Source organism: Mesoplodon bidens (assembly GCF_964165515.1).
Source record: "Mesoplodon bidens genome assembly, chromosome: 1".
Lineage (NCBI taxonomy): Eukaryota > Metazoa > Chordata > Mammalia > Artiodactyla > Ziphiidae > Mesoplodon > Mesoplodon bidens.
The window spans coordinates 26,547,510-26,562,848 of NC_138176.1; the positions used below are offsets into that span (position 1 = coordinate 26,547,510).

General features: G+C 55.7%; 2 protein-coding genes across 8 annotated transcripts in view; one reads left to right on the plus strand and one right to left on the minus strand.

The window, feature by feature from the left end:
• The window catches only part of SH3PXD2A (SH3 and PX domains 2A), a 246,985-nt gene extending 235,733 nt beyond the window's left edge, over positions 1 to 11,252 (plus strand). For all 5 annotated transcript variants that reach the window (XM_081228410.1, XM_081228406.1, XM_081228407.1 and 2 more), the window contains one exon: positions 1,695 to 11,252. In XM_081228410.1, coding sequence (XP_081084536.1) covers positions 1,695 to 3,668 — 1,974 coding nt within the window. In that variant the 3' untranslated portion in view covers positions 3,669 to 11,252. The remainder of the gene's footprint in view (positions 1 to 1,694) is intronic.
• Positions 11,253 to 11,978: 726 nt separating this feature from the next.
• NEURL1 (neuralized E3 ubiquitin protein ligase 1) overlaps positions 11,979 to 15,339 on the minus strand; it is a gene marked incomplete at its 5' end in the record, with an annotated part of 82,372 nt that continues 79,011 nt past the window's right edge. For all 3 annotated transcript variants that reach the window (XM_081228447.1, XM_081228448.1, XM_081228446.1), the window contains 2 exons: positions 11,979 to 12,922; positions 12,968 to 14,822. In XM_081228447.1, coding sequence (XP_081084573.1) covers positions 14,584 to 14,822 — 239 coding nt within the window. In that variant the 3' untranslated portion in view covers positions 11,979 to 12,922; positions 12,968 to 14,583. The remainder of the gene's footprint in view (positions 12,923 to 12,967; positions 14,823 to 15,339) is intronic.

The following is a 15,339-nucleotide window of genomic DNA, read 5'->3' on the forward strand; positions in this document are numbered from 1 at the left end:
CTCCTGGGGGCCAGGGTTCCACAAGACCCATATTAGGAAGTGCTGCTGTTGGGAGGATGTGGTCCAGGCAGCCGGAGTAAGGCACTGAGGACCCCGGTTCTGGCCATGTCCATACCACAGGCACCTCTGACATTTGATTCAGTCACTTCTCCCCCAGGTTTTGATGATTTCTCTCTGCAAATGGGTAGTAGACCCTCTCCTGCTCCCTCCCAGCCGGTCTCCTAACATTTATGAAACCCCACTTTGTGGCCAGCGCTGAACATGGCATTCCAGGGGCCAGAGAAGATCTGTGACTCAGATCTTTCTCTTGAGTGGCTCTGTGTAGTAATGGAGTTAAGTCCAATTAATACCTGTAAAACCATCAGAAGAGTAATTGGGCAGCCTCTGCCCATTGAAGAGGTGATATCCCCAATGTGAATGTTTTAAACCACATGCCTGGTACTTAGAACTAAATTTCTAAGAGAAATCATTCTCTCAGTGGTGCTTATGCTTCCAGAAGAGCCTATGAAGCTCATAATGTAAGAGAACTGACAATATTTAGGATCTACCCACGTATGCATTTTGAGTATGGAGTGGGCAGAGTGAAGGATGGAATCTAGCACCCAAGGCGGGGCGGGGGCTGCAGAGGGCTGACCTCAGGCAGACCTTGCCTTTGGTGGTCTCTATCCCCCCTTCCTTCCTTGCCCCTCTTCCCCCAGTGCCGGTGCTTTCAAGCTTCCCTTCCCCTCCCTGGGACCTCTTCCTCCAGCAGTGTTCCACAATTCAAAATTACAGTTGTTCCTCGGGATCCGTGGGGCATTGGTTCCATGACCCCCAACAGACACCCAAATCCTGGGATGCTCAAGGCCCTTATATGAAATCATAGTGCAGTTGGCCCTCCATATCCAGGGATGCGGAACCTGCGCACATGGAAGGACAACTGCCTCTTCCATTCGTATTCCCCGATCCAAACGGACCTCAGTACAGCCAGCAACCACACTCCTGGGCTGTCTCCAGTCCAGTTAAGAAAGAAGCTTCTTGAACGAGTTTATACTAACAGGGAAACGACTGAGAGGCCCTAGCCTTCCCCCAGGAAGCCATTCAACTCAGAGAAATCTCCTCAGCTGGTAGGATTTCAGTGGGATTCCACATGTAGTGAAATGACCACGAGCAGTGGGGAAACCAGAGAGGTCCGGCCTCAGCCTTACCTCCAGGTTCCACTCACCTGCACCCTCCTATTCCCTTCTGCCCTGAGAGACCCTTTCCAGGGTCACCGAGGGAGGGCCTAGCAGTATGGGGGTGAGAGGATGGAAGTGGTGGGATGGCAGTCTTTTGTACGTATGGGTCCGTGGTGAGTGGGGTTTTGTAGGGACTGGGAACAGCGCATCTTCCAAGTGTAGTAGCTCAGCGGGAGGAGAAGTGAGGGTCTGGAGAGGCCAGCTCGGCCAGGGTGTTGGAGGAGACATGGAAGAGCAGGAGAGGGGGCCTTGGAGAGTGGGAGTCCCCCCATCCAGGAGATGATAGAGACCTGGGTTTGAATGCCAGCCCATCACGTCCTACGCTGGGTCCTGGGCCACTTACTCAGTGGCTCAGTTCACTCATCTGGGAAATGGAGATAATGTCTCCTAGAGCCGAAGTGTGAAGCTCCCCCCCTGGCACATGGTAGGGCCCCAGCGATCCTCCCAGCTCACTGGCCTGTCTGCCCCTTCCCCCAGGTCATCGACAAGAACTCGGGTGGCTGGTGGTACGTGCAGATCGGTGAGAAGGAGGGCTGGGCCCCCGCGTCGTACATCGATAAGCGCAAGAAACCCAACCTGAGCCGCCGCACGAGCACCCTGACGCGGCCCAAGGTGCCCCCACCGGCACCACCCAGCAAGCCCAAGGAGGCCGAGGAGGGTCTGGCAGGCGCTGGTGAGAGCCAGGACTCCCCGCTGAGGCTCAGGTATGAGGAGCCCGAGTATGACATCCCTGCCTTTGGCTTCGACTCAGAGCCAGAGCTGAGCGAGGAGCCCGCAGAGGACGGCGGCTCGGGGGACAGGCGGCCCGGCCAGCCCCGCAGGCCCTCGCCCGCCTTCTCGCTGCAGCGCGCCCGCTTCAAGGTGGGCGGATCTGCAGAGGACGTGGCCCTGGAGGAGGAGACCATCTATGAGAACGAGGGCTTCCGGGCATGTGCAGAGGACGCCCTGTCGGCCAGGCGCTCCTCCCGGGACAGCGACTCCCCAGGCGGCTCCCCACTGTCCCTTGCCAGGAAAAACTCCCCCAAATCAGGCTCCCCCAAATCATCGTCGCTCTTGAAGCTCAAGGCAGAGAAGAACGCCCAGGCGGAATTGGGGAAGAACCACTCCTCGGCCTCCTTTTCCTCGTCCATCACCATCAACACCACCTGCTCTTCCTCTTCCTCCTCTTCCTCCTCATCCCTGTCCAAGAACAGTGGGGACCTGAAGCCCCGTTCTGCCTCGGACGCAGGCATCCGCGGCACCCCCAAGGTCGGAGCGAGGAAGGATGCTGACCTGAAGACTGGGCTGACCTCCTGTGCCCGGGCCAAGCCATCAGTTCGGCCCAAGCCGTTCCTGAACCGCACAGAGTCCCAGAGTCAAGAGAAGATGGACATCAGCACTTTACGGCGCCAGCTGAGGCCCACTGGCCAGCTCCGGGGTGGCCTCAAGGGCTCCAAGAGCGAGGATTCGGAGCTGCCCCCCCAGATGGCCTTCGAGGGTCCCGGTGAGGGGTCCAGGAGAGGCTCGGCCGACCTCATCACCCTCCCTGCCGCCACGCCCCCGTGTCCCACCAAGAAGGGGTGGGAAGGGCAGGCCACCTCCTACACGACGTGTAGTGCCTACCAAAAGGTCCAGGACTCGGAGATCAGCTTCCCGGCAGGCGTGGAGGTGCAGGTGCTTGAGAAGCTGGAAAGTGGCTGGTGGTACGTGAGGTTTGGGGAGCTGGAGGGCTGGGCCCCCTCCCACTATCTGGTGCTCGGTGAGAACGAGCAATTCGATCCCCCTGGCAAAGAGCTGGACACAGTGGCCACCAAGAGCAAGCAGAACGAGGGCAAGTCAGACAGCCTGGAAAAGATCGAGAAGCGGGTCCAAGCGCTGAACACCGTCAACCAGAGCAAGAGGGCCACGCCGCCCATCCCCTCCAAGCCTCCCGGGGGCTTCGTCAAGACCTCGGGAGCCGGGGCGGTGAAGATGAGGAATGGCGTGCGGCAGGTGGCCGTGAGGCCCCAGTCGGTGTTCGTGTCCCCACCGCCCAAGGACAGCAACCTGTCCTGTGCCCTGAGGAGGAACGAGTCGCTGACGGCCACCGACGGCCTCCGAGGCGTCCGCCGGAACTCCTCCTTCAGCACTGCCCGCTCGGCAGCCGCAGAAGCCAAGGGCCGCCTGGTCGAACGGGCCGCCAGCCAGGGCTCGGACCCTCCTCTGCTGCCCACTCAGCGCAACGGCATCCCGGTGTCCCCTGTGCGCCCCAAGCCCATTGAGAAGTCCCAGTTCATCCACAACAACCTCAAAGATGTGTACGTCTCGATCGCGGACTACGAGGGGGACGAGGAGACGGCGGGCTTCCAGGAGGGCGTGTCCATGGAGGTCCTGGAGAGGAACCCCAACGGCTGGTGGTACTGCCAGATTCTGGACGGGGTGAAGCCCTTCAAAGGCTGGGTGCCCTCCAACTACCTGGAGAAAAAGAACTAATGAGGGGTGGCGGAGGGCCTAAGTCCTTCCAGCCTCAGTATGGGTGAGCTGTGAGATAAGACAAAAGGGAAAGGGAAAATGGGAGGGGGTGGGGAGGGCAACGTTAAACCTGCAGAATGTGGGGCCTCGAAGATGCTCCTCTCCAGGCTGTCCCCCAGCTGGAAGGTAGGGTCTGGCGGGGGCCCACATTTGAGCGGGGAGTGGAAGGGGCAGGGGTGTCCTGGGCCTGGGACCGGAGGCAAGAAAGCTGAGCCTCACATGTGCACCTTGGGGACTTTGCTGATGGACTCGGCACCATTTGGGACAGGCCATGTAGGAAACCCCGATTTGTGCCTTGGCTGCAAATCTGGAAAAGGTGTGGTTGTGCGGGCCTCCTGTGCCCTGCCCCTGCCTAGCCTGGTTTCCGTTGCTGGCATCTTGTACCCCGGAAGTAGCCCTTGTATCATCCTAATCTATGTTTGTGAGTTATGCTGGTTTCCCAGGAATCGCTGCCGCCGGCCATGGGTGGGTGTGGTAGGAGATACCACTGGCTCTGGGGCTTGGAGGCATCTCCTGTGAGCTCAGGCTGTCCCTGGGCCAGGCCACTGTGTCTTGTTAGTTGAAGGAAAAGCAGTTCCCCAGCTGCCAGCAAGGACCACCATTCTTAGCCGTCACTGCTGCTGGCCTTGAGAAGAGAGCCTGCCCTGCCTGGGGCACCCCCGTGGAGGACCACCAGCCCCAGTGTTTACAGAGAGGGCAGGCAGAGCCGTCGGTCTTTTCACCGTCTGCACAGACTTTATTTTGGATATTTCTGGGTGGGCAGTTCTTTGCAAGTTTTGGGAGAGATGTATTGCTTTGGGCCTTCTATGTCAGGCCTTGGGTTTTGGTCTTACTTTAGGAGTTGTTTGGGGACCCAAGGGCGGTGAGCCTCACGGGACGGGATGGGTAGTGGATGGCCTTTCTATCATACTCTTGTGGGGAGGTTGTTTGGTTTGTGTTTTGCGTTCTCCCCTCCACAAGCCAAAGTCGCTTCATTTGGTTTCCACTGTGTGGACAGTACCGGTGCTTGCCAGAGGGATCTCAGGCTGGAGGAGCCCTGGTCCCAGACGCGGCAAAGCAGAGACGCTGTTCTCCTGGTTCTCGTGCAACCTCACTCAGCAGGGCAGAACCCTCAGCAGGGAGGAGGGTGGTGTTCAGGAGAGGGGCAGCGAACGTTCTCCTGCCTGGGCAGGGCCCGAAGCCTTATGTGAAGGCTGTGGAGAAGCAGCCATTGCCCTCACCCTGGGCCAAGGGGAACCTGCTGGGCCGACACCACCAGCCACCCCCTGGCCTGCAAGCAATGCCGCAGGTGCCCGAGGAGACGAAGATCCCTGGGCCAGGAGCCAACCTGGTCTTTCTGAGGGGCAGTGCCCCTGCGAAGAGAGAAGGGAGAGAATGACGTCCCTGTCAACTCTGGATGGTGTCTTCCAGTCGACACTTCAGAGGCCAAACTGGCTTCCCCAAGGACTCACTCTTCACTGGGAGTGGATTTCCACACGTGCCTTTGATTGTGGACAGATCAGGCTTCACAGCCCCCGACTCAGCTGCCAGATCCTGGACTAAGGAGGAAAGGCCCTCCCTCCACCCACACTCCCCCCCCCAGGCAGCGTATGATGCCTGAAGAACAGCGGGGGACCCGCACCTCGTGCCCTCAGTCCCCAGCCGCCCCGCCCTCCTCCTTTGCCGTACACTGACGCCTGGCAGCTCTAGCAAACTGCTCCCGTTCTATGTTGAAAGGGCCGTGGTGAGATTTTGCTTCCTTTTGTTTTGTTTGTTTAAAATTAAAATTAGTTATTATTTTCTTCTGCTGGACAGTATTAAATAGAGCAGGATGTTGAGTTATCTGCTAGATTGCAGTACTAATGGTAGTGTTGTAGTGTCTTCATATTAATATTATTTGGACTTATTTGAACAATAATGATAAAGAAGTGGTTCATTATTTTTTAATTAATGCACTTTAATACAGTGGAATGGAAAGAAACCCAGAGAGCAAAGTGCATTACTTAAAGATGCAGTATATACTTTTCTCATTTTTAAGCAGCACATATTTATTAAAAGAAAAAAAAGTAATTTATGATTATTTAAAATAAAATTTAAAAGTAGAGTGATTGTCGGGTTAAAGGACCTTCCACGTAGCTATCTTCCAGGGGGAAGGCCCCAGCGGCCTCACTCCTCAACGTCTGCACTGAGCCAGTTCAATCAGTAACACGCCAGCCAGGCCAGGAAGGAGTGCAGGACGCATCTGCCAAGCACAGAGCATCTCAGTCGGACTGGACCACAGTGCTCCCCAGAGCCTGCCTTTCCCTGCCCTTCCTCACTGCACTGCCTTGTGGGACTTTCCACCACCCACAAGGCAGATGTTCTCCCAGCCCCCCAAGGACCCTCTCTCCTTAATCCCCAGTGCCCTTAAGTGATAGAGTCATTATAAGTGACCTTCAGGGTCACTCCAACCCATACCCTCTTGTTACTGCAGCCCAAAGACAGGAATTAGCTTTCCCCAAATCACATAGCTAGTTAACGGCAGACCTCCCCATTGCATCCACCCCTGCACTCCTCCCCAGCCCCGCTAGAGTTTATAGTGTGGTCATCATGTTTACAATGTGACATCCAGCCCTAAGGATGGCTGGGGGTTGCTCAGGCATCCAGGAAAAGTAGAGAATGCTGCCACCTGTTGACAGCATGTAGCTTTGGGCAGTGAACAGGGATTGCCATGCCCCGTCTTCGCCCCTTGCCCCTCACCGTCACCCCCTTACTCACAGCACAGCACAAACCCTGCAAACCCAAAGAGAATATTAATACTTGAAGCAAGAAGGGTGCATGCCAGTCCCTCTCAGACATGGCCAGGGGATGCCAGGCCTTGTGCCCCTGGACTCCTAGCCCTGCCCAGGGCAAGAGGGCTTTTCCCTAGAGCTACTGAGCTGCTTTGTGATGTTGGAGGGTACTTCTGGTAGCAGGTAGAGGAGGGAGGGGTCTGTGGCTCTGACCCATCTGGAGGAAAACCAGATCGGACTTTAAAAGGTTAAAAAAAAAAAAATCTCAGCAGTGTCCAAACCTAGTTTTCCATTAGTTGCGATTGAAAATGTGAAATGACGTTGTATTGCTGTATACTGCAACTTTAATCAAAATGAGCCCTTCTGAGGTCATTATTGAGGTTTATATAATGCCCGAAGATGCATCATTTGGTGCTTTTTCTTTCAGTTTAAAGACTTTTTTCTTTTATTACAAGGGAAAAAGATGTCTTCATCTCTCTCCCACTTTGTAACAGGGGCCTGGCTGGGCTCCCTGGCCCCATCGTGCTGTTCCCACGAGGGTCGCAAGAGGGAGCTGGAGGGGGCAGCCTGAACAGCAGGTGTGCCATCTGCCCCAGCTGTGGCTGGGCCCTCCGGCCAGCCCTCAGCGCCGTTCACCCCCAGCCTAGCCCCACAGGGTCCTCTTTCTTCCTCCTCCATGCTCCATCTTGACGAAGGCATTATATAGAATCGTTTTAATCACTTTCAGATGTTAGAGCAGCATATTTTACTGGCATTTATATCCATTGCTTTCCTCAGCAAGGCATGTTACTATTATCATCTAAGGAAAAAAGACAAGGGAATTTCGGTCAAGCATTATTTTCATATTACTAGTATTTGCAGAATAGGTGTAGAACTATTTAAGTTTAGACCTTGGTTTGGTAGTTTGTTTTGTTTTTATGGAAAAAAAGATAAAGTAACCCCTACTTTTCCTGTTTTTGTATTTAACTAATATATTATTTCTTTAAGGTTACTCACTTCCCCTACCCGCTCCAAATACTTTGCATTCTCAATCGAAAATGAAAACAATCTGAGAGACAGGAAAAGTGCAATATTATCAAGAGGGATGCCAGGGCTTGTTGGGACGGTGGCGGGAGAGCCAGCAACCCCGTCTCTCGCTAGGGGAGGTGGGGCTCCTGGAAGGAGTCGTAGCTGCGGAGCCTATAGGTGACCTGGGTATTGATTTTTTTTTTTTTTTTTTTTTTACCCCTCCTCCCCTTCCCCCTTCCCTGGCAAGATGGCAGGGGTCCCCGCCAGAGGGCATCCCCTTCTGCTGGGTGTTGTCCACCCAGAAGAGAGGGATTCAGGGAAGTAGCATGGGGCACTTGGCCTCCCCGGGGCCCCAGCCCCAGGCACAAAGCAAGGGCCTCCAGGAACCGCTCCTTGTTTTCATTTCCGTTGTTTTTCAGCCAGCTGCTCAGAAAGACCTGTCCCAAAAATAACCCTCAGCAGCCCTCTCACGCCAATCTCTTGATGTTTGGGCCACGATCCTTTTGATGTATGTTTGAGTCTTTCTAAAACTACGTAACCTCAAGTTCAGTTTATGGGCAGGAACCCTCGATGTAATCAAACCCTTTTGCAGGGATGTGGGTGCCTTGAGCCCAGCATTCCCCAGTGACGCACCAATTCCCACAAGCCTGCAGCTGGGCCTGGTGCTGAGCCAGGGCCACCCATTCATCTCAATGACTTCAGCCCGAGCAAGGCGTGAGCCCTGCCTCTGCTCAACACCCCGACAGTCCCCAGAAGGTCTTGGAGAAGCGTCGGAGGAGCCTGCTGAGGTCCCTGCAGACAGAACTTCCCACAACAGGTACCAAGCCGCCGCCTCCTACCTGGGTGCCAGTAGAGAGGGGACAGGACGGGAAGTCTCTGGGTCCAAAGCTCTGCCCCTCAGGGCGACAGGGACATCCTTGCGGGCTCATCCCCTCCACCTCCAGTACTGTACGCTTGCTGCTCCATCCCGTTCGGTGAATTTCTGTACAAATAGGAGCCTGGCGCCCAGAGCGGGACCATGCCCCCGTGTGGGGGTGGCTCTCCTTGGAGTGTATACGTCTATAGGTCCAATCTTCAAGAATCCTGATGCAGAGCTCTCTGGAAGGAGAACCATCCACAGTGCTAAAGAATTAAGATTCCCTCACTTTTTTGAGGGCTGTGTGCTGTTGAGGAAGTGTGTGTGTATGTGCATTCGAGTGCGTGTGTGAGAGTGTTGGTCATTCCCACTTGAACTAAAGAACATGGGGTTAGAGGAAAAAAGTACTGGGCAAGCTGTCTCCATTGAACAAGTCCTTGGCATTGGGCAGGCCCCAAAGGACTCGCAGCTTCTGGCAGCAAGTGTATGTGTTATTCACACGTGTAATTCTGGCTGGAGAGTGCAATGTGTCTTTTTTTTTTTTTTTTGGTAATTATTTTATTAAGTATTTAGTTGGAAACTTCACACTGGCATTAACAGATCTAGCAGAAGCCGCCTAGGCCATCGTCCCGGGCTCCAAAATGAAGATGTGGAAAGGTGCCGCCACTGGGTGTGGAAGTGCCGAGGCGGTCAGATGGGGCTGCCACCTGCACAGTGTCTCTAGTAGGCTGACGCCCAGCCTTTGCCATGCATATCGCCACTGTGGGAATCCCCATGTCATGAGAGCAGCTGGCCCTCAGTTCTTATGTTGCTGAGGGTGGATCAGGCTGGTCGGGGCGAGAAATTGGACAGTGAGCTCAGTGGACCTACCCGTGCGTGTACGTCAGCACCCCTGGTCTAGACTGCAGGCCTGACTGAACGCTTCACGGGAATCATGTGGAGGGCTCCCCCTTGACATCACTGAGCTTTTTGTCTAAATCATGATCTCTGGTTGGGGCAGCCCCTGGTTCTCACGCTCTGTGATCAGAGCCAGTGACAGAGCAAGGTCAGTGACCTATAGCTGCACTTCAGGAAGAACAGCCCCACTGACATTAGCATCCCTCCTGTTTTGTCCTGTGCACCTGGGTCCTCAGGCCAGAAGTTGGGCACACTGGTGCTTATAGACTGGGCAGAGGACTCTGTCTTCCCGGGCCTTGGTCCCCAGCTGCCTATAATGTTGGTTTTACCATGCCATCCCCGTTCGCGGAGCCTATCTTTTTAATCTTGAGTTTGCACTTGACCTTGACAATCAGCCCCCTCTCCCATCCCAGAACTTAGTGGCCTTAGAGAATGGGTCCCTACGATGAAGGTCCCTCCTTTGCTCCCATTTCCATCCTAGCTAATGGGCTGGACCTCAGGAGGCAAGAGAGAAAGGAAGAATTATCGTTTTAAAGCAAAAGTATGGATTGAGCACGTTGGAGGTGAGTGAGAGGCACGTCGGCAAGATGAGTGTGCGCGTGTTTGGGGTGGCTGGGGCTTACCGCCCTTTCCCCAAGGAGGAGGCTTCCAGAAGAGGAGGTCTGCTAGGCAGAAAGGGAAGAGTATGAGAAGGTTGAGAGAGGGTTTGGAGTCTGGAGTTTCATCTTTATTAGAAAGAAGGAGGAAGTCTATTCTGAGTGTTTCAGGAAGAGAGCAGGTAGGGAGGGAATTTAGTGATTCAACACCCAAGGGTCCAGCCAGAACAGGTTGGAAAAGCCCCAAGATTTGGCTGTAGAAGAAGCTGGCCTCAGGAAACAGCTACTTGCTGGGCCACAAGCTGGGTCCCCAGCGGGTTCTTAATGGTCATTGATTTACTTAGTGGAAAGCGGGAAGTTGCCAGCAACAAACCAGTCTTTGAGTTTGAGGCCCTGGCTCCAGAACATTCATCCATCTCTCAGGTTCCAGGCTGGGTTTGCCCACCTCCCTTTGTCCAATCCAGAGCGAGCCTCTCAAATTGCTTGAATCAGAGACCAGTGACCATAATGGGTCACGTAGTAGGGACCCACCACCCCCAAACTGGAACCTTGGGGTCCAGACACCATCAAGCATATCTGGGAGGAAGACAACTTCGTTTGCTCTTCTGTTGACACCAATTATTCTGAAGTATCTCTAGTGATGCCTGTGGTGGTTCAGTTTGCTGAGCCTGCCTCAGTGGTGTGACTTAGAAGGTGGAGTGCAATGCACTCATCATGTTTAGTGGCCTGTGACCGAGGCATACTGCTCTTAAGCATTTCAGAGAAAGAAGGGTAAAGAGAGCCACCATTCTTGAATCTACAGCTTGTTCTCTGCAACAGGTTTTCTTTAAATCCGGGACACAGGATGGCAGAAGGGTGTCAGGGCCAGTTTACAGGTCTGCATGAAGGTGACTTCTGAACAAGGCAGATGTTAGTGGCAGGTTCGTGAAGCGTGGGTTTGTGCACTGCATGGTTGCATGTGAACTGCTGGATGCCTCTGGGCACTCCTCACCGTGTCCACTCAACCCCTCTCGGCTCCTAGTGGGATCTGTGGGGTCTGAAGGAGGTTGTTCCCTCTTCCCCCTCAGCAGAGAAATTTCAGAAAAGGGCAGCGAATCCGGTGCTGTCAATTTGAGTGCTAAAAAATTTCCAGGATCAATGGTGGTGCTAAACTCTCTCCATGTTTCTAATATTTTTAATAGTGGGTTTTTTTTTTTTTTTGAATTGTTCTCATCACAAAAATGCAGCGTCCTTGGGGAAGGGACCCAGCCCCTTGACCTGCCGCTTTCCAGGTGTCCTTTATCATTTTGACGGGATTCTTTGGTCTGCAGAAAATACTCTGTCTTGGCATGCTTCTAGACTGTAAGATTTGGGTTGTTTTGTATTTTGTTTATGTTTACATGCATCTTGTATTTCCCTGAAAACTAAATAAAGTTTTTGCCTTTTTAACTGAACAGAATCACCTCCCGATTCTCCCTGCCACAAGAAAACATACCCAGCTGAGTGGCAAAAGCCGTATCACCCCAAATGAAACATGAACTGCAGGGTCCGGGCCCTCTGAGGACACTGGAGGGGTGGGGGGACAGGTAAGTTCCCACTGTCGCCGGTGAGAAGCGTGCTCAAATCCCCCACCACCACCCCGCCTTCGGGAGGCTTTCTGGGCAGTGGCCAAGGCTTTTAGAGAGGGATACAGATCTTGGGGCCAAAAAGCCACATTCAGTGGGCCTACATGGCCCCTCAGCTTAGAGCCCCTGACCCTCCCCTACTTTTGCTGGACTCTAGTAAGCAGGGCTGGGCAGTCCTGGTGTGGGGAGTACATGGCTGTTCAAGGCCAAGCAGAGGCTGGGCAGCTAGAGCATCCTCCCAGGAGAGAGGAAGGCAAGCATCCCATGTCCCTCTGAGGCCCAGCCTGCCAAATGTGTGCAACTCCCACATTGTGCCCGGACCCCGTCCAGCACTCCAGCTTCTACCGCCACCCAGAGGTACTCAGCCCATCTAGAAAGTTTTTCCGAAGGTCCCTGACCGAGGCCTCCCGTTTCCTCCTAGCTGTGCCACTCATTTGGCATAGGCCTCCGCACCGGCCAGCGGGAGCGGCAGCTGAGCTTCCAGGTCTGGGCTTGGGGTGAGAGACCGGCAGGCCCTGTTCTGGGGAGCTCAGCACAGCGCCTGCCACCCTTTAGCCCCTAGGTGGCGCTGCCCCTCCACAAAGGTTGCACTCCAGATTTAGACCCAGCTCAGCCTCGGGAGCGCCACGGACTCCTGCTCCTCCCGGACCCAGGGACCTGAGGCCACCGAGGGGCAGTAGAGCCTCCCTTTCAGCTTACAGTGAGGCTCGCCTGGCATTCTGGCCCCTGCTCTCCAAGCCCCAGGTCACGCTCCAGCCGCCTCCCCCTCCCCTGCTCTCTCCAGGGAGTCTTTCCTGATCGTTGACTCCCCTCCCGCACACCCACCCGCCCGCCTGCCCTCTGCCGCCAGCCCTCCAGACTGCACAGCACAGCCCTCAGGCTGGTACGATATCACCTTTATTCACAATCATCAATCACGGCGACCCACGTTCACAGAGGAGGCAGCAGCTACCCCCAGGCCAGCAGAGACAACGGGACGGTGGCTTCCCCTCCCCGGCGCGCAGGCTGCACAGCCCCTGCATGTAGGAACTCTCCTTACCTGAGAGGGGACCCCTGACTGGGTGGGGCCACACCAGCCCCACCTCACCCCCCCTCCCACAGAAGGGGTCTACAGGGTCAGTGGGGAGGGAGACCCATGGTAGGACTGGGGCTCCCCTGCCAGGCAGGTGCAGACAGGGCCCGCCTGGCATCCTGACCCCCTCCTTGTACTGTCCCACCACACCACCCCATAGCAGCCCCCACCAGAGAACCCCCGAGAGTCACAAGGAAAGTCCCCCCCGACCCCAACAATCACTTTACAGAGGTGCCAGCTGAGGCTCAGAGAGGCTATGACCTGGTCAGGGCCACACAACTGGTCAGTGGCCAGGTCCAGAATCCCACGCTCTGCCAGCCATACGGCAAAGCAGTCTCCGACAGGCGTAAAAAACTATCTGAGGGGGACGAGAGCCGGGAGGCTCGGGGGGGAGACTAGGCCAGGACTCTGAGAGCTGGCCCCAGCCATGGCCTATCAGGACAGGGCGTGCAGGGCTGAGATTGGCCCAGCCATGGCCTATCAGGACAGGGCGTGCAGGGCTGAGATGACTATAACCTAAGAGCAGCTGCGGGGGGCACTCCCTCACCCCGGCATCAGGACTAAGAACCTAGAGGTGCTGGGACCCAGCCCCTTCCCTTCTCCTCTTTCCTGGGACCGGAGAGCCTAAGAACAGGCTCCCTACCCCTACAATGATGAGGCCAGCTGGCCTTCCCTCCCTCAGCCTGCCCAGAACGTTATGTCCTTATGGAGGAGGGAACTCCTGGGCCTCGTGATGTCTAATGAGCCAATTATGATAACCCTGCTCCAGACCAAGAAGAAGGGCATTCTGTCGTTCTGGGGTGATCCCCTAGTCCCAGGGCACTGCAGAGGCTCTGCTGCCCTCTCTATAAAAGGGATACAATTTGTCAGAAGGCCTCCCACTTCAGCCCCGTTGGAGTTCTACTTCATGGTAAGCAGAGCTGGCTATGGACTTCTGGGCTGCAGTCTGGGGAAGATTTTGAGTGATGACTACCTCTGCTGACCCCTCTAACCAGGCACTCCGTCCACCAGGGCAGCATTTCTAGGGGTCTGGGGGATGGGGATTCAGTCCCCACCCCCTGCCAAATAACCCCTACAAACCCAATAAATAAATAAATTAAAATACAGAAAAAGCCTGTTCTTACTCCAGGGAACCCCTACTCCCAACCCAGGGCCCTGCCCTCTCCTGTAGGGGATGCTACAGCCTCTATGAGTATCAGCCCGGCCCAGAATAGCACTGAAATGGGGGAGGAGAGGTCACAGAGGGTAGCTGCAAACCTGTTCTTAAGAGAGCCTGACAGAAGACAGACCCTGCTCTCCAGCCCACACCAAGGGGCTGCCCCTGGGCAGCAGCATCCAGCAAGATGACTGGGGCAGACAGGCTATGACCAGAAAGGGGCCCTCCACATCTCAACCAGGCCAGGGGGCTAGGGACCCAGAACCTGAAGGCTTCTGTAGCCTGTCGGTCCACCCATCCAGGGTGAGTGGGAGATGGACATGGCATGGAGGCTGCAGCCTGCCCAGGATATGAGAGGTATCCACTGGCCTTCTTACCCCTGGCTTCCAGGCCCAAGGGGCAGGGAAGAAAGGAAGGAGAAGGTAGGTGTAGGTCAGAGAGTAAGGCAGCAGCTCAGGAGCTGCCTGCCTAGGGCTGCTGTTGCACAGGTTGTGCACTGCTCAAGGGCAGTTGGCTGAGGGAGAAAATGGAGGCTGAAGTCCAAGTCCACACTCCACTAGCCAAGCCCCATGTCTGGGCTCAGGGCCACATCTGCCCAGAGGAAGGGACACACTTTCTAATTCTCACAAAGGTGCCACACAGGCTAGAAGGACCTCCTGGGAATCTACCCCGGATGGGGAAGGATCAGGAGAAGCTGAGACCCCGGTTTAGCCCCTCGGCGTGCAGGGAAGAGCAGGCGATTGGCTTCTGCCCCCACCTCCCTGCCTGACACCCCTTCCTCCCCAAACCTTCGGGGGCTGTTTCCCATGTTTTAACGAGAAGGGAAAAGAATTTCCAAAATGAGGAAGAAGAGAAGGGGCCCTGTTGACTTGCCCCTCAGGTAGAGCTGGGCCGGAGTCTGAGGAGGTGGGCGTGAGGGGTAGGGCACCACGACGGGCTAGGAGCTGCGGTAGGTCTTGATGATGTCCTTGATGGGGCGGCGGCAGATGGGGCAGCAGGCGTGTAGAGCCTTCTTGAGGCGCAGGCCACAGGCATAGCAGAGGCACATGTGGCCGCATGTGTAGATGACCGTGTCCACCGCGTGCTCATAGCAAATGGTGCACTCATCGCTCCACGGGCCCCCGCCTGGAGTCACTGGCGACTCTGGCAGGCTCACCGGTGAGTTGGGGGCCGTCCCTGGGGGCAAGGGGAAACCAGTCAGGAGGAGACATGGCCCAGCCTGGTCCCAGGTTCATGAAGAGAGCCCCCTGGCCTCTCCCCCTCCATTTATCAGGATCGGCCTGTCTAACCTACCACCCAGCTTCCTGGGCACAAGAGAGGAGAGGATACACTCTGGACAGCCCCACTTCTGGCCCCTCAGTGCCCAGACCAGGGGCCAGGGTGTCCATGAGGCATTGAGAGGAGGAGGGAGGGATGGAGGAAGGAAGGGGGCCCCAAGCCATTTAAGGAAGGCCCCTCCTGAGTTACCCTTTGGTGTTCTTTGTGCTAAAGAAGTCCTTTGGAGAAAGCTGCCCAGCTGGGGGACAGGATGGGATACACCCCGGAAATTACCGCTCAACCAGGGCTCACTGGGCCCATCTCCAGCTCCTCCAGGGCCCAGTCCTGATACAGAGGCTGCATGCCTGCCTCAGCCAGGGCGAGGGTGGGGATGGGGTCCTCAGGGTGGGAGGCCTGGCATGGTCACCATGGAACT